Source organism: Oryzias latipes, chromosome 18, assembly GCF_053564925.1.
Source record: "Oryzias latipes strain Hd-rR chromosome 18, Olatipes_Hd-rR_3.1".
Lineage (NCBI taxonomy): Eukaryota > Metazoa > Chordata > Actinopteri > Beloniformes > Adrianichthyidae > Oryzias > Oryzias latipes.
The window spans coordinates 1,574,278-1,592,810 of NC_136254.1; the positions used below are offsets into that span (position 1 = coordinate 1,574,278).

Below are 18,533 nucleotides of genomic sequence, written 5' to 3' on the forward strand. Positions count from 1 at the left end.
AAAAAGCAAACTTGACGGGAAAATGTGCGGTCCTTCACGCTCTGACCCAGGCGTACGCACAAAAACGGGTGAAATGAGAAACGGCGACACCGTCGGCAGATGGAAGAAACACGTGAAAGTGAAAATGACAATCCTGCCTCTCAGAAATAACATGAAGACTTCACAAAGCAAGTCTGACAATTAACAGCTACACGAACACCCGTTTGATCGATCAGCAGTGAAACAAACAAAACAATCAAACGAGAATTACAACAGAAATTCAAATGAACACATATTTGCAGAAAGAAAAGTGAAATATGTTCTGCAATATTGGCATGTTGAGCAATTCATCCTCATCAATAATATAGTTAACAGAACGAAATAATGTAAAAACTGATATTCCCGTCAATGTGTCCGTCTGGCGGATCAGATATAGGTGCAATTAGACAGACAGATGGATAGATAGAGAGATGCATTAATAGTCCACTGGGGAAAGTTGTTTTCATAGTAAAACATTTCTTCATAAGCTACAGAATTATGGTATTCATGCATATGCCTTTAGTTTGTTTTATTTTTGATAAAACAATGTATGGCGTATGTCTCAACCATTCAGAAAGCAACAAGAAATGACATTTGCGCTGAACAATTTCCCATTTCCACGTGGATTATTACCGACATCTGTAGCTTGTCAGATGTAATTAAATGGAGGGAAATAAAATGCCCCATCACAATGCGTAATGACGCACAATGGCTGATCTTGTGCCCTTAGAAGATGTGGCAAATGGAAGAATTCAGAGTGAACGCATCTTTAGACAGCAAGAAGACTTGCTGGCAAACGAGGACGAGTGGCTTATGAGCCGGTTCCCACTTCCTCTGCGGGCTTTTGGGGGGGTGTCACCCGGTGCATCTGGCGCGTCGGTGTCCCCCTGCGCCTCAGTCACCACTCCACTTAAAAGGGTTTCCCCAATTATTGCCGCCAATCTCTCATCAGGAGGGGTCAGCTCCGGTGTCTCCCCCCCCCCCCACACCCGTGGCAGACACGGGGGGGGGGGGGGGGGGGGGGGGGGTCAGCGCTAGACGTTTTTTTGCCTTGACTTTGATGTCAGACCATTTCTTTTTTATTTAACAATGGTCCGAGGTTGTGAGGCTGCAGCATTTAAGGCGTCTGCCGCCGTTTGCCGCTCACGTGCCTTTTTGGCGTTAGTAATGCCCACACTGTGCCCTCCAAACAACACTTTTCTCCTCTTTTCCACCTCGCCAACGATAACTTCTACCTCACATTGAATGAAGTTACGTTTTTTTCATTTTCTCTCTGTGTTTGCCATGGTTTCGCAATCAATGAATATTCATTTGTGGGCGTTTCACAGACTATTTATGGGCAACTATGGGCGTGTCATGAGGCCGCAAAAGCTGCGCAGCATTTAGAATTGGTTGTGATTTATTAAGGGAAAGATGCGTAGGATGTGCGTGCGCACGGTTTTATAAATCTGAATATTTCTGTGCGTACGCACGTCCTATGTTTCATCCGTACGCCACTTCTGACGCAAATCCTACGCAAAGTTTTAGAAATGAGGCCCCAGCTCCTTTCCAGGGAAGAGTCAACACGTTCCTCAATACACCACTAGATGGCAGAAACGTCAAGAGTTTCTCACAGCTGTGTCAAGACAATCCAAACTAACGAAAATCAGAAAACGATCGTAAAGAAATAGCAAAAAAAAATTTTTTTTAAATTACATAAAAAGAAAAATATGAAAAACATATTGAAAAACAGGAAAAATGTCATGTTAGCTGAATGAAAGGTAACAGTAAGCTAGCAACCTGGAAGGACCATGTCACCCAGAATGGAGGATAGTTAATTTCATTGTCCAGGTGGAAACCAGTGAATAGGAATGGAGTTCTGTGCCTGTTGGATTGTAGACTAAGAGGAGGAGGGAAGATTTCCATTTCCTTAAGAAATCCAAACCAGCAAAATGGCTGAATTAGCGGAATCCTCCAAAACTGTGACGGGTACTTTTCTCCCCCAGATGTCACTGTTCTTTGTTGGACTAAAGCCTTGAAAATCTCCATGTTTTTGGTCCAATCAGAGCTAAAAGCTCCAGAGTTGGTTCTGCTTTTCACTCCTCCCTGTTTATCCATCTCAGCTTCTTCTTCTTCCTCCAGTAAATCTGGGAACTTCTCTGTTCTTCAAGAGGCTTATCTATTGTAAGACGGTGTTCATTGAAACCCATTTAGAGCTGAAAGTTCTCCTCTATGCTGACGACTCTTTGCCATCTTCAGCTAAAACACCAAAATATCTTGATAATGTGTTGACGTATGACAGAGGATCAGGAGGTTCTTCCAGATGACTGGACAGCTGCAGCTAAAGTCATCATGGAGACTAGGAGAAGGTCCTCGGTCTTTAATCTTGAATGAGATGAAAATACAGAAAAGATCAGGAGACTTGGTGTTGGAATGAAGACGTTCAGGAGTGTGAAAAAATGAGACTCTGAGAGGACAGATGACATGTGTCCTCTTCACAAACAAACTCTGTCTTGGAGCTCAAACTCTCACAGATCAAACGTTTCTTCTCGTCATCTTCCAGGTTTGCTAACATCTCAGGAGGATCTTCTTCTTCTTCATGGTTTCATGGTGACTGTGAACAGATGGGTGGAGAAAGTCTTCTCTGCTCATCTGGAGGAGAAGCTGCTGCAGAACCTGTGTGGTGATCCTAGAATCTCCAACAGACTCCCAGCTGATGAAACGGCCTCTTTAGCAGAGAGCAGAAGGTTGATCTGGTCCAGGGGTGGCGAACACGCAGCTCTCGAGCCCCAAGGGGGTCTCGGCCAATAAGCATGCAGCTTTTTGCGTCTCATTATATTTTCTATATACTGTGCTTCATTTCATAGTTTTTCCCTCTTAAACCACACTCAAATCCATCAGAGAGTATTAAAAATAAATAATAGTAATTTTTCAGTGTGTGTGTTTGCTCCCGACACATAGGTGACCGCCAATCATTTGCGCGGGTTACGCCCAATGCCGGAAAAAATAAGTAAACATTTGATGTGCGTGCAGACTGTTACACTCATGGTCAAAATGGCGAAATTAGGAGTATACAGATAAACACAGGACGTTCCTGGAAGAACGGGAAGATGCTTACTTTTTTACTGAACAGAATGGCAAGTCACCAGTTATTATTATGAGCTTTTGGAAGCAGTAAAATTGTTCATGGCAGAAAAGAACAAAATGTATCTCGGGGAAAATTAAAAACTCTTCCTGATCTGACACAAATTGTCTCCTTTATGAACAACTTGAAGTTTTTTAAAGTGCACAGTCAAAATGGCAACCATCCTACTTTCCTTCTTTGTGGAGCTTACAGCAGAAGGCTGTAATCCAAATGAATAAAGCAGAACGTGATGCTGCTGCTGGACGGAAACTTGACTTTGGGGTTTGAGGGCCTGCAGCAGGAACGACCGCAGATCACTTTTCTCATGGATCCTTTAATGCAGAGACTGACTGCCTGAGATCCCCGCTTGTCACTGATGAGGCAGCGAGAGAACCGGAGATGATTGAGCTGAAATCTCTGATTTAAGACCCTGGTACGTTTTGAAGTTGCACTGCTGAGTTCCTGTCCACCAGGGGGCAGCACTTCTTCAATCCAGCAGGAAACCTCGATGTTCTGAGGAATTTGCTGCCGTTCAAACACGCCCTGTTACTGAGGAACAAATACGTCCTTCAGGAATATGTCTGCTGCAGAACATTCTTCCAAACTATAGCACAGCAAAAGTCCCAAAGATCATCCAGAAGATCCTCATTCTTTCAGTCAGAGCTGCTCTCAGGTTCAGACTCTTGTTCCAACGTCAAAGTCAGCTTTAGTTGTCAAGTATGCTGCATACACATGATATACAGCACAGATGAAATTTTATTTCCCCTCAACCCACTGTGCAATAATATACAATAACAATAATAATAATAACAATAATTCAAATAGTGCTAAAAGAGCAACGAGATGGTTTAAAGTGACGAATGGTTGATGGCAGTCTTTGGTGAAGATATTCTGATGCAGGTGGGAACGTTTTCAGTTTAAGTTTGTAGCTGTGAGGGGAGGGGGCTGAGGGGGGAGGGCAGGGAGGGAGTTGAGTTTCCTTATCGCCTGATGGAGGAAACTGTTCTTGAGTCTGCTGGTTCTGCCTTGGAGACTTTGCAGTCTCCTCCCTGATGGCAGCAGGTTGAAGTGTCTCTGGGATGGGTGTGAGGGGTCCCCTGCAATCCTGATGGCTTTGCGGGTGAGGCGGGAGTGATAAATGTCCCAGAGGCCAGTAAGAGGGACACCAACGATCTTCTCAGCTGTTTCTCCAATGTCCTGCAGAGTCTTCCGGCAGGACGCGTTGCAGGCTCCGTACCACACGGTGATGCAGCTGGTCAGGATGCTCTCAATGGCCCCCCTGTAGAAGGTCTGCATGATGGGGGGAGGAGCTCTGGCCCTCTTCAGTTTGCGGAGGAAGTATAGGCGTCGTTGGGCACTCTTGGCCAGTGATGCAGTGTTGTGGTTCCAAGACAGGACGTCGGAGATGTGCCCACCCAGGAACTTGGTGCAGCTCACCCTTTCCACAGCAGCACCATTGATGATCAGTGGAGTGCTGGGTGTGATTTCTCCTGAAGTCCACAACCATCTCCTTTGTCTTCTCCACATTCAGGTGGAGATGGTTGTCTTTGCACCACAGAGCAGCCTGTTCACCTCACTCCTGGAGGGGGTCTCATCGTTGTTGTTGATGAGACCCACCACTGTTGTGTCATCCTCAAACTTGATGAAGAGGTTGGAGCTTGATGTTGGGGTGCAGTCGTGAGTCAGCAGAGGGAAGAAAAGAGGGCTCAGCACACATCCTTGGGGGACCCCTGTGTTCATTGTAATGGTGCTGGAGGGGTTGCTGACGACACGAACTGCCTGTGGTCTCCCTGTCAGAAAGTCCAGCAGCCAGATACACGGGGAGGTGATGAGTCCTAGATGGTCCAGTTGGTGGATGAGCTGCAGGGGGATGAAAGTGTTGAAGGCGGAGCTTAAGTCAATGAATAGCATTCTGACATGAGAGTCTTTTGTTTCCAGGGGTGTGAGGCTGAATGGAGAGTTGTGAAGATGGCATCATCAGTCGCTCGATTAGACCAATATGCAAACTGGTAGGGGTCCAGAGTGGGGGGGTGGGGTGGACATGATGTGATGACAGTCTGAATCTTGTTTTTGTCCGCAGTAAAGAGGTCAGAGGTCAGAGCAGAGCTTTCTGTAAATGAAGTGATCAGAAAAGATGGAAAAATTCACAAAGAAACTTGGAATGTTCCATAAAATCAGAACAATGTTGATGTCTGCAGATCAATTCCTAAAAGCTGATGGCGTGTTTGAGCTCAAAGGAACAGTTCTGCTTTGAACAGACGACCCTGAAGGCATCAGAGCTCCTGCTGCTAACTCCAACATGTTGGTTGTGATGCAACAACCTGACAGTTGATCTAATAGCAAAGGAATGGACGAGGAAGACGGATGAGAAGGAAAGTCCCTGCAGAGAGCTGAAAGACGACAGGAACAGAAAACAGATCAGCAGATATGAGGTGGAGAAGTGAAAGACCTGAAGATCCTGATCCTTTGAGGGAAAACAGAGATTTGGTGTTTGGAAAGATCAGTTTGACTCTTTTTCTGGACTTTTTCTAAACGTCCTGCATTGATCAAAGTGTCAAACTAAAGTGTTTTTCTGCTTCTCACATCTTTTTCAGCGTTGGAATCTTTCAGAGTTCTTCCCTGGTATCTCTGACAGATCTGGAAGATCCACATTCTTTCAGTTTGATGTTTTCTTTGTGATCAAATCTCTGCCTCCAACGGCTGTTCTGACTTATTCACATTCAGACTTCAATCTGCTCAGTTCTGAGCCTCTGCAGAGGAGAACGATCATCTAAATCCTAAAAACATTTACATCTTAAAAAAAATCTGACAATATTCCTGTAAAAATCCAATACAATCTATAATTAAACTAATAACTCTACATCATCAAATCCATTTGTTCTTCAGTCAGACTGAGGATTGGCTTACAGACATAAATTTTAACTCTTGAAACTGAAACCAGAGAGCCTCAGTGATATTGTTACTACGGCCAGGATACATTTGCTCGTAATGTAAAGTTATTTAAACACTAAACCATGTCAATTGATGACGTATTAAACTATTTATCATCGCACTTCTCGAAACAACCGTTGTAATAATTTCCACGGCTGAATTCTCTCAGAACCACATGATCCGTGAATGGACCATTAGAGCTTTAGATTTGGGTTCAACACCGTTCATAAACCAGTCTTCATAAAATTCCCCCCAAAACCAATGGAGGGCGCAGCCTCAGAAAACAAGTGGAGGGAGACCAAAGACTGTCATCGTCATAACAAAACCACTCCAAGTATCGAGAAGGAGAGACCAGAAAGCAAGACAGAAACATCCAGAACAACAGGAACACGGGGACCGAACTATCTAAAAGAGAAAACAAGATGAAGGAAGACCATAGGGGAAAATGCACATTACAAAATACAGGTGGCCCAACAATGACAAAATCCCATTTATACATCCAAGATTAAAAAAAACCCTGATGCGCTGCACTAATGCGAGGGATGGCATAGTGGGCAGAGAGGCTTGCATCAATGACCCAGAGATCCATGGCAGAAAATAAATCCAGATGGGCGGAGGACCATACGTCTTACCTAGATAAAGTGGAAACCCAGATTCGAAAACAAGTCGCGATCACAGAGATGCAAAGACCGGTGACGAGGAAAATAGACCGCCGAGAAAACATCAAGATGCAAAACGGAGGGGAGCCCATAGGATTACACAAAGTCCAGCACAGGGCTTCTCACAAATGTAGTTAAAAACATGAGGATTGTTACGACAGCCGAAAGGCAAAACTGATAAACACTTTGAGCGCCACCTAACGTCAAGAAGACGCCACTGGGAGGGATGGAGAGGCAGAACAGTGAGAACATCAGGAATATCTGCCTTCCACTGCGTCCAGTGGAATTAATAATGGATCATGGCATGGTCAGCCGAAGTGCAAAAAATATAAATAAATAAAACAAAAACAAACAAAACCGCAAGGATCACGAGGAATCAGGCTGCTGATGCCTAGAATGGATGAGTGGCCACCCTGAGGGGATGATTCAAAATCAGAAAATGGGGCCCTGGAAAGAGCCCATCATAAAGCCCCCACAAACCAGCCAGAAACCCTCAAACCAACCAGAGAGAGAGAACAAAACTAACAAAATACCTGAGAAACAGGGCCGTGTACAAAACTGACACATTCATAATGGGGCAGATGTTAGTTCCCTGAAGGCTAAGGCTGGACTCTCTGGGGAACACAGAGAGGGGTGGCCGTCCACACACCAGCTGGCCCCAAGTGAGGAAGGGTGAAGCAGAACCAGACATCTGAGCATGCGGTGGTGACGACATGAGGATCGCTGTTTACGGACCAAGCGAATTAAAATGAGAAAAGGAACCACAGATGCTGAATAAAAGAGACCAATGACAAGTCAAATGTCCACAGATGAGAGACAGGTCCAACGAAGGACCAATCCAAACACTGGTTAAAATATTGAATGTACACAGTAACTTTCACAGAAATGGAACAAAAACAGAGAGCCACCATAAAAAGCCAAGATTCACATCTGGCTCATAGAAAACACAATAACAGAAATACGCCAAAAGCCACAACAAATACAGCCAGCATGAGAAACCCGTCCAAACGAGGACCGCCAGCCTTCATAACCACACAAAAGACCCCACAATCAGTAAAACGACAACCGGACTATGCAGAGCTACAGCAGAAACCGAATCAGGTGCACATCATCACTTTTAAGAAGGGTCCTTAGGGGCGTGACGTCACCGATGACCGGGTCAAGCAGAGAACCAGGAAGAGCTGGAAAAGCTAATGCTCCGACTGCTTTTCCAATGTCTCATCAATGACGTTCTGCGTGACATGTTGAATAGATTTGTGTTTATCTTGATGATTTTTTCACGGACTCTAGATGAGGATGTTCTACATGTCAGGCTTGTATTACAACGGCTGTTAGCAAACAGACTCAATGCTAAAAGTGAGAAATGTGACTTTCATGCCTATACTGTCAGTTTTCTTGAGTTTGTGATTGAAAATGGCCAACTCAAACCAGATCCTGCCAAGATCAAAGCTGTAGCAGATTTGCCCACACCCACTAATAGAAAGGTTTGCTAACTTTTATAAGAAGTTTATCAGGAACTACAGCTCTGTGGCCTTTCCCCTGACCAAGCTGACTTCTGTCAAATAACACTTCTCCTGGTCCTCAGGTGCCGATGCAGCCTTTGCTAAGTTAAAGAGTCGGTTTTGTTCTGCTCTTGTGTTTTCCCTTCCTGACCCTACAGCTCAGTTCATGGTGGAGGTGGATGCCTCAGAGTCTGGAGTTGGGGCGGTCCTCTCTCAGCGTTCATCCTCTGATCAGAAGAGACATCCCTGCGCTTTTTCTCACCAGCTTTCTCCTGCTGAGAGGAATTACGACGTGGGAAATCATGAGTTGTTGACAGTCGTGAAGGCCTTGAAGGAATTGGTTGGAAAAGAACATCTCAAACTTTCTTGGTATGGACTGATCACGAGGACTTGTCTTACCTCCGTTCTGCCCGCAGACTGAATCCCCGCCAAACTCTGTGGTCCCTTTTCCTGAGACGCTTTAATTTCACCCTCACTTGCTGCCCAGGGTCTTGCAACCAGAAGCCTTATGCCCTATCCAGGCAATTTGAGCTTCCAGCTTCCTACAACATTCCTCAGGACACCATCCTACCACATTCCTTGTCGTCGGTGCAGCCATGTGGGAGGTGGAGCATGAGTTTCAAAAGGCTCTGGAAAACCTTCCCTCTCCTCCTGAATGTCCCTCAGGTCTCCTGTTTGTTCCCCCACCTACTCGTTCCTCCATGCTGCAGTGGGGCCACAAATCCAAAGTGGCTTGCCATCCTGGGATGCACCGGAACATTACCTTACTTAAACAGCACTTCTGGTGGCCCTCCATGTCTGCTGACACACAAGAGTTTGTCCAGGCCAGCTTTGTCTGTGCTCGTGGCAAGGCTTCCCATCATGCACCAGCTGGACTTCTGCAACCACTCCTGATTCCTCATCGATCCTGGTCCAACATAGCTGTGGATGTCCTCACCGGCCTCCCACCTTCTGAAGGCAACACAATGGTCCTAACCATAGTCGACCATTTTTCCAAGTCTGTCCATTGTGTGGCGCTTTCCAAGATCCCTTCTGCATTCAAGACAGTCACAACTCCGGGTCCAGCATGTGTTCTGGTGACATGGGTTGTCTCAGGACATGGTGTCAGGTCGAGGTCCCCAGTTCACATCCAGGATGTGGAACACCTTATGACAGGCCATTGGAGCCACAGCCAGCCTGTCATCAGGATACCACCCCAAACCAAAGGCCAGACTAAGCGGGCTAACCAGGACCTGGAGGCAGCTTTGCGCTGGATTGCAGCTAGTCACACTGCATCCTGGTCAACTCATCTTCCCTGGGTTGAGTACTCATATAATTCCTTGTTCTTCTCTGCCACAGGTCTGTCTCCATTCATAGCATCCAATGGCTATCAGCCTCCCCCCTTCCCCTCTCAGGAGAGAGCAGTGGCTGTGCCTTCCGTCCAGGACCATCTCCAGAGGGCCCGTCATGTTTGGCACGAGGTCCGGGCAGTCCTCTCCTGCACGTCGTCTAGGAACCGCGCTCTGGCGGACCGCCACAGGGTCCCAGCCCCGGACTACAGACCGGGACAGAAGGTTTGGCTTTCCACACGTGACATTCCCCTGCAGTGTGAGTCCAGGAAATTGACTCCGACGTTCATTGGCACTTTTTTTTAGATCAACCGGGTCATCAACCCCTCGATGGTCCGTCTGAAGTGCCAGCCCCCCTGCATCCACCCGTCCTTCCATGTGTGTCTCCTGAAACCTGTCTCCTGCAGTGTTCTCAGCCCCCCAGCCGAGCCCCCTCCTCCTGCCTTGGTTGTGGATGATCATCCGGCGTTTCCTGTTCGCCGCCTTCTGGATGTCCAACGACGGGGTCGTGGCCTGCAACCCCTCGTTGACTGGAAGGGTTATGGCCCGGAGGAGTCTCTGAATGTAGTGTGTATGTGTTGTGTGTGTGGTGCCAACATGCAGTGTGTGGTGCCTGAAAGTGAAAATTGGGGCATGGACCAGTGAGAGATGAGCCCAGATGCTTCACCGTGCCCCCTCCACCAGACCACCCCCACAAGACTCTAGATGTGTCTATGTCAGTAAAAGTGGAATGGAACAACCATCTCCTTTGTCTTTTCCACATTCAGGTGGAGATTGTCTTTGCACCACAGAGCAGCCTGCTCACCTCACTTCTGTAGGTGGTCTCATCGTTGTTGTTGATGAGACCCACCACTGTTGTGTCATCCTCAAACTTGATGAAGAGGTTGGAGCTTGATGTTGGGGTGCAGTCGTGAGTCAGCAGAGGGAAGAAAAGGGGGCTCAGCACACATCCTTGGGGGACCCCTGTGTTCATTGTAATGGAGGTGTTGTTGCCGACACATATGAGGTGGAGAAATGAAACACCTGAAGATCCTGATCCTTTGAGGGAAAACAGAGATTTAGATGTTTGGAAAGATCAGTTTGAACAGCAAGATCAGCTTCTAAACGTCCTGTATCAATCAAAGTGTCAAACTAAAGTGTTTTTCTGCTCCTCACATCTTTCTTACCGCTGGAATCTGTCAGAGTTCTTCCTGGTATCTCTGACAGATCTGGAAGATCCACATTCTTTCAGTTTGATGTTTTCTTTGTGATCAAATCTCTGCCTCCAACGGCTGTTATGTTAACGAACAAATTTCCCACGTGTGGGATCACTAAAGTATTTCTGATTCTGATTCTGATTCTTTTCTGACTTGTTCACATTCAGACTTCAATCTGTTCAGTTCTGAGCTTTAGCAGTGGAGAACGATCATCTTAATCCTAAAAACATTTACACCTTAAAAAAAAATCTGACAATATTTATCTAAAAATCCAATACAATCTATAATTAAACTAATAACTCTACATCATCAAATCCATTTAGGATCTTGTGGATTTGAAAAGTTGTGATTCTAACGGAGCTGGAAAGAAAAAGCTTCTCAGCTTCACGGTCAGACATTTTCCTGAGCTGCATGTGAACAAACTCTCTGTTCCTCTAAGTTTGACTGATCAGAAGGAGCTGGTTCAGCGGGCCCGGCAGATCCCACCCCCCAAACCCACCCCAGCCCACTGAACCAGCCAGGATCTGGCTCAACACCATCAGACCCATACTAGGTGATGTGACTAATCAACTGGGACCAGGGAGAGTCTGAAGCTGACAGAATATGTGTGGAGGACATTATCTCTAAACTAATATGCTCTGACATGAGGTTTCTGTAGTGGTTGATGCTAAGATGGTTTTAGATTTCCAGTTTAGGAAGAAATCAGATGGTGAGAACCATATAAGCCTTGTTGGATTCTATGTTGTTACTTAGGTCACCTAAGCAGAGTTTGGGACATATAGGGACCTTATATTTAAACCAGATTGATAAATCCTCACTGACCTTACTCCAGAATGATTGGACAGGTGAACAGAACCACAGGGCGTTTAAATAGTCGTCTATGTTGTTATCTGTGTACTGTGTGCATACAGCAGACTGATTGAGACCCATTTTAAATAATCTCTGTCCTGGTAGTGAATTCTGGGGAGAATCTTGTACTGAATAAATTGTAGATTAGGACTTTTGGTCATATTAAAGGCATTCAAACAGATCTGTAGCCGAAATTGATCACTAGAATTCAATGATAGCTCATTTAGCCTTGGGTAGGTTAATCGTGTCTTTTATGTTAGATACATTTGTACATTTTGGAAGTGAACTTTGGATTCTTACGGTCAATGAAATGTGTTACTGTAGCAGAAGGTTCTGGGTCTATTTGGGTCAAGGAGGAGTTTCTGCTTCATGACAGTAGATGACAGATGAGGGGAGTTCATGTCACGCCTGGAAGGAGGAAAACAGAAAGCAGAAGGTCACATGACCTTCACTGAGGTCAACAATCTGTCAATCAGCTTGAAGCTCCGCCCCTCCTCCCACTGACTATCAGGTTTCTTGTTGAACTTGTTCTCTCTTTAGTTTCTCTGAACTTCCTGCTGTGTTCATGTGATGTTTCTTCCTCCATCTTCATCTTCATCAAATTCTCAGGTCAGTTTTCAAACATCCTACAGCTCCTGACACTAATTTCAATTCAATTCAATTTAATTCAATTTTATTTGTATAGCCCAAATTCTCAACAATAGTCGTCTCGATAGGCTTCGTCTCGGTAATTGAAAAAGTGAAACATGAAATCAAAAGGATCACGAATGCAAAGAGTTCAATAGAAAAATACTAAAATGAACTAACAAACTGACTAAGCTATACTGGCATCCCTGCCCTTAGACCCCCCTTCGCGGTAAGGAAAAACTCCCAAAAAAACGGGATTACGGAAAAAACGAAGAAACCTCAGGGGTGCCCACATGAAGGAGGGATCCTCCCCCAGGACGGACAGGCGATTTACCAGAACTCTGAGAGAAGAATTAACTTATCTAAATCTACAACTACATATATAAAGTCCAGCAGACGAGCTTCATCCAGCCGTGGTTGTGGGGACAGTCAAAGGCGCGAGTCGAGCCGGAGACAGGATCCACAGCCAGGTGTAGGAGCAGGAGCAGAGACGAGGTACTCGGTCAGGTACTGGAGCACGGGAGGGCCAACTGGAGTCTGGAAGCACTCCCACTCCCCAGGAGGGGAAAGAGGGACAATACATGAATCGCACTGTACCAAACAGAGGCATGGAGAACTAAATGATGAATAATAATCAAGAATAGAGAAGAGAAGGAGGGTAGAAGTAAAAAAGGAAAGAGGACAGAACCCCAGTGCACCATAGTTACCCCAGCTTCAACTTCTAGCAGCCTTTTAAAATAAATAGTTATTATTAAGTTTAATTTAAACAAATTAACATTAAGTTAAATAATCTCTGAATACTAACTAGTCTGACAATAAGCCTGTCCAAAGAGGAATGTTTTCAGTCTAACTTTGAATGTAGAAACTGTGTCGGCCTCTCTTCCATGAGCTGGGAGTTTATTCCATAAAACAGGGGCTTGGTGGCTAAACGCTCTACCTCCAACCGTACTTTTACTAATTCTAGGAACCACAAGCAGTCCTGCATTTAGTGAGTGAAGTGTTCTGATTGGATGGTAAGGGACTATGAGGTCCTTAATATAGGACGGGGCCATTCCATGTAAGGCCTTATAGGTTAACAGGAGGATCTTGAACTTGATTCTAGAATCAACTGGGATCCAGTGAAGTGAAACTAACACAGGAGTGATGTGATCTCTTCTGCTAGTTCCTGCTAACAATCTAGCAGCTGCGTTCTGAACAAGCTGGAGACTTCTTAAGGAACTCTTAGGACACGCTGCTAACAAGGAGTTACAGTAATCCAGCCTCGACGTAACAAATGCATGGATGAGTTTTTCAGCATCACTCTTAGAAAGTATATTTCTGATCTTAGCAATATTCCGCAGGTGGAAAAAAGGCAGTTCTACACGCCTGAGATATGTGAGCCTTAAATGATAAATCCTGGTCAAATAAAACCCCAAGGTTTCTAACTGTGGAATTAGGGGCTATACTTATACCATCCAGGGAGACTATCTGAGCAGACAGAGCATCTCTGAGGTTTTTAGGACCAAGTATAATGACCTCAGTTTTTTCTGGGTTCAAGAGGAGGTAATTAATTGTCATCCAGGTCTTGATGTCTCTGATGCACCTCCAACAAGAAGCCCCGCCCCCTTTTTCACGTCCACCGTGTTGATGAGCGTCAGAAATAAACCTGATCAGATCCTGGTCTTCTGACTGTGGAGCAGTGGGTGTTCACTTGGTAGACAGCAGCCAGGTTGAGGGTTTGATTCCAGGAAGGCTGCTCCACCTGATGACCCGCCCACCTGTGCTGCCCCACCTCCATCACAGGTGGACTCTTCCTGGTTGTGAGTCACTGATCAGTGCTGCAGCTGCGTTGACACGGTGAGTGGAGACTCTTCTTCCTCTTCATCTCTTTGCAGAAACTGAAGGGAGTTTGTTTCTGGAACTCTTCCCTAACTTGACTGTTTGATTCTGAATGTTTGGAGAAGATCTTCTTCTTTCTCTGCAAACTCTCATCCTTCTGCTGTTTCCAAACCTTCATCATTGTTGGATCAACAATGGAGGACTCTTCTTCATCACCTCAACAACAATCAGCTGATGATTGTTGTTTTACTAAACTCTTAAAGGTTTTATTTCTGACTCCAAACCTTCCTGTTCTCCTCCATCCAAGTCTGTGTGAGAACAGTGTTGGGAGGAACTTATTACTAAAGTAATAGATTACAGTTCCAGGTAACTGTGTGCTGGAACACAGTCATATTTCCTCATTCCAGGTTTATGAACTCTCAGATTCCATCAGACCAACAACCTAGAATAGAAATGTTTGTAGCAGAGCGACCATGAGGCCTTAGTGGATGAAAACAAATATTTTTCTGCTTTTCTTCTCCAACTATAAATTCTATTCTTTCATCTCATCTTAATGATTGTGTTCAATCTGCTGTTAGTCTTTGTTGACCCTAAACTTTAGTTGTTGCGTTCCTCTTTGGTGTGTCTTGAGTTGTCTGTCTAGTTTTTCTAGTTCAGTCATTTGAACGTTATGACAGACTATTAGAGCCTCTTTAACGGCTGCATTTCAGGCCAAGTCTATTTGGTTTTCATCCACAAGGTTGTCTAACACTGTCAAAACTGTATGGGAACACAGTCTTAACCTCCACATGAGGGAAAAACTATGGAAGTCAGCATTGTCTCTTGTCCATTTGTCCAGGGTCCACTATATCAATGCCAGAATGGCCAAAATACATCCTTCTGTTAGTGATGCTTGCAGCAGATGTCACCTCTCTCCTGCTAACCAGGCCTATATGTTTTGGTCCTGTCCAGTGCTCGTATCACTTTGGTCAGAAATATTAGACACATTATCAAGAGCGTATAGATATTCCATCAAACCAAATCTCATGTCTGAAATATTTGGTATTCCCACAACTCCTGACACGCTAACTGAAGGGTTCACTGCATTCTCCACCCTATCAGCACGCAGGCTGATCCTGCTGGACTGGAAGCTCCTCCGTCCTCCTTCGCATGTCCACTGGGTCTTTGAGGTGCTTCATAATCTCAAACTAGAGAAGCTAAGAAACTCACTTCAAGGTTCACTTAGTAGGTTTCATGAGACCTGGGGCTCTTTTCTGCAATACATGGACTCTATGACATTTCCTCACAATCTGGAGGCTGACTGAGCGCCGGTGTGACAAAGAGTTAAGACCGTTACCCCGCTTACCTCATTCATTTCATTATTAAAATAATATTACATTAAAAGAAAAATGTTGTTTGTAGTTCTGAATGAATATGTGGTTTACTTCTACACAGCACTGTCCTCGCCCTGACATCTGATTATACACTCTTTATGACTGCTAATATGTAGAATGTTCAATAGACAAAGTTAAAAAGAGTATTGGAGCCACCATCAAAATAATAAAATAAATACATCAACCAGAATAAAGTAGTAAAATGATGAGGAAAAAGTTATAATTTTATGAGAATGAACTCGTAGGATTATGTGTAAAAGAGTCAATATTATACGATGATAAAGTTATAAATTCATAAGTAATGAGTTGAGAATCAAAGTCTTACATTTATAAAACAATAATCTACTTCCTGAGAAAAGTCTAGATAACAAAAAGGAGCCAGGATGGTGAGAGACATAGAGAACATCGTATTTCATTCAGAAATAGTGAGTCCACATTGTTTTATTATACGTTTAAGGACATTGTAGAGAATTTCAGGACACTGGACTGCTTCAGGAGATTCTTGACCCACAGGAAGTGGATTTCAGGCAGAACCGTTTATGCCGTCTGTAGCTGCAGAGGTCCAAAGGCGTTAAGGTAGAGTTACACCATCAACTCTATTTTTGAAAAACATGGCTCTTTGATAAATTATGACTTTTTCTCATATTTATACCACTTTATTTTAAAAATGTATAACTTTATTCTTGAAAATGTTTTGTTGTTAAGGCGGTCCTAGTACTCCGTGGTAGAACCAGTTTTAGTGAAGCAGCTGTTTTTCCTGAGGCTCACAGGCCTGGAGTTCTCTGTTTGTTCTTTTTCTCAGGGTGTTTTCAGTCTGGAAAAGTCTGTTGGAAGATGTTTCTGTTGTGTTGAATCAACGTAACAAATGAACAGCTGGAGTCTTTTTTTCTGTCTGATACAATAACAATCGTTGCTTCACATTTGTCCTCATCGGTTCCTTCATTCCTAATCTGTTAGATCATGTGAGCGTCGGCTATGGTGGCCGTTTTGGTCCAGTTGTTTTCTCTGAGGATGGATAGTTTTCAGACTGAGACTCAGACAGAACCAAAGCTCAGTCCAATCAGAAATGAACCGAGACCACCTCCAAAGACGGGTCAGAGAGCGGTTCCTGGTCCCAGACCAGGATCCACTTGGATGTATTCAGACTGAAAATCCATTCCAGATTATCGGGGAAACGGACTCTGGTTCACTTTAAACCAAATGTGTCCAGTCTGAAGTTTTGTTTGTTCGGACTAAACTCACCGAAGCTGAATTTTGATCCTCTGATTGTGTTTCCATTGTTTTCACTTTCCCATAAATAAACTTTATTGTTAGAAATCTTCATGAAACCAAATCTTCCCATAGAAATGAGAAAAACTTTGTGGAACATGTTTCTCGTCAGAAGTTTTTCTTCTGCAGCTGTTCTAAAGAAACTAAAAAGTAACCCAGGACTCATGTTACAGTTTTCAGAGAGTAATCCTGTAAGGTAATAGATTACTTTTGAACAAGTAACCAATGCTTTCCAGTTCAGAGGTTCAACAGTGGAATCAAAGTCTCTGTTGGAGCTTTGAGACGAAGAATTCATGTCTTTTTTCTTTTCTCCTCCTTCTGTGATTTCTGTCTGTTTTTCTTGATGCTTCATGTTTCCTGACGTGTAGAAACAGGAAGTTTGTTGTTTCTGTGTCAAAGTGACTGAATGGAAATGTTGCTGCTGCAGCTCCATGTCTCTACCTGGTGGAGCCAGAACAGAAGTGCAGCAGCTGATGGCAGCTTCCTCTGATGATGAGGGTTTCCTCTGCAGGTGAAGGTGTGTGTGAGCTGATGTGGATCCAGTGAATCCGGCAGCATGGATAAGTGTGAAAAACCACAGAAGGGAGCCCCTCCCTCTAAAAGCAGAGATGGTAACCATGACAACAAGAGCAAAGCTCAGAGGTGAGATGAACATCTGTTCATGATCTTCTCCAGGTCAGAGCTCAGGACTCACACCAGCAACCTGCATTCTTCACAGGAACAAACCTGGACGTGGATCCAAAGGGGAAGATGAGTTAAAGGGTGCTAATCCTGATGGCAAAGACATCTGTTCAGGAGAGAAACAGTAAGTGTTTGTCAGAGTTAAAATGGCCGGATTATAGTTCAGATTTTTAATTGAACTTGCTTTTTGTTGTAAAAATGTATTTTCATTTACGTTTGTGATATTGTGACACAAGAAAAGATCAAAATACGACAAAGAATTGGCTTTATACACTTTTTATTATAACAGACTTCCAACATTTTACTTTATAGCTAATTCAGACAAACTATAGTGAGAATCAGAAAAAAATGTAGGAAAAAAATTAGAACAAACATATGAATGAAAAAAATGAATGTCACCATTTTATTACAATTAAAGGCGTATTAATATTCAGGTAGAAGTCATACAATATTGCGATGTGTATCGTATCATAGGACATGTATCAGGATACCAGACTTGCCAGACTCTCACCAAGACACACCCCTGTAGAAATGTCATATTTTTTAAATGTTTAGGGGTTTAGCCTGATGCCGTTGAAAACAATCCAGTTTTTCAAAATAAAACAGTATCATCTGAAAACTAAATTGATTTTTCAGATTTGTGTTTTTGTCCACGCCATGCCATACGCCCAAGTGGCCGGGATAGGCTCCGGCAACCCCGTGACCCCGAAAAGGAATAAACGGTTAAGAAGATGAATGAATGAATGTATTTTTGTCCACAAACAAATAAATGATTCCAGTGACAATAGCTGCAGTCAGTGTCACACAGTTATCAGACTGTGTGACACTGACTGTCATGAACAGAAACTGGTCATTTGTCTTTGATCATGAACAGACTTTCTGACTGCAGATCAGTCTGTTCATGATCTGAGTTCAATAGTTTAATATGGAAGAGAATCTGATGAACCTCCAGAGCAGAAGAAATTAATAAAAAAAAACGTTTTCTCTGGATTTGGTAGATGTTGTTGTTGAAAATGGTTTCATAGTGTGGGGATTTCTCCAAGTCTGAAAAAGTTGATCACATCCACAACATGAGCGTCCAGCAGGTCACCCACAGACTTTACTGCTTTGTTCTCAATATTGTCGTCACAAATGAAATTTAATTTCATGAATGTATTTGTTCCTTTCATGAAAATTATT

The 18,533-nt window shown here is 43.9% G+C and overlaps 1 protein-coding gene across 3 annotated transcripts in view; it reads left to right on the forward strand.

Moving 5' to 3' along the window:
* Positions 1 to 13,926: 13,926 nt before the first annotated feature.
* LOC110016811 (NACHT, LRR and PYD domains-containing protein 12-like) overlaps positions 13,927 to 18,533 on the forward strand; it is a 36,510-nt gene continuing 31,903 nt past the window's right edge. For 2 of the 3 annotated variants that reach the window (XM_078936587.1, XM_078936590.1), the window contains exons 1-3: positions 13,927 to 14,049; positions 17,185 to 17,315; positions 17,392 to 17,478. In XM_078936587.1, the coding sequence (XP_078792713.1) occupies positions 17,230 to 17,315; positions 17,392 to 17,478 (173 nt within the window). In that variant the 5' untranslated portion in view covers positions 13,927 to 14,049; positions 17,185 to 17,229. The remainder of the gene's footprint in view (positions 14,050 to 17,184; positions 17,316 to 17,391; positions 17,479 to 18,533) is intronic. The other variant, XM_078936589.1, reaches the window with a different exon arrangement.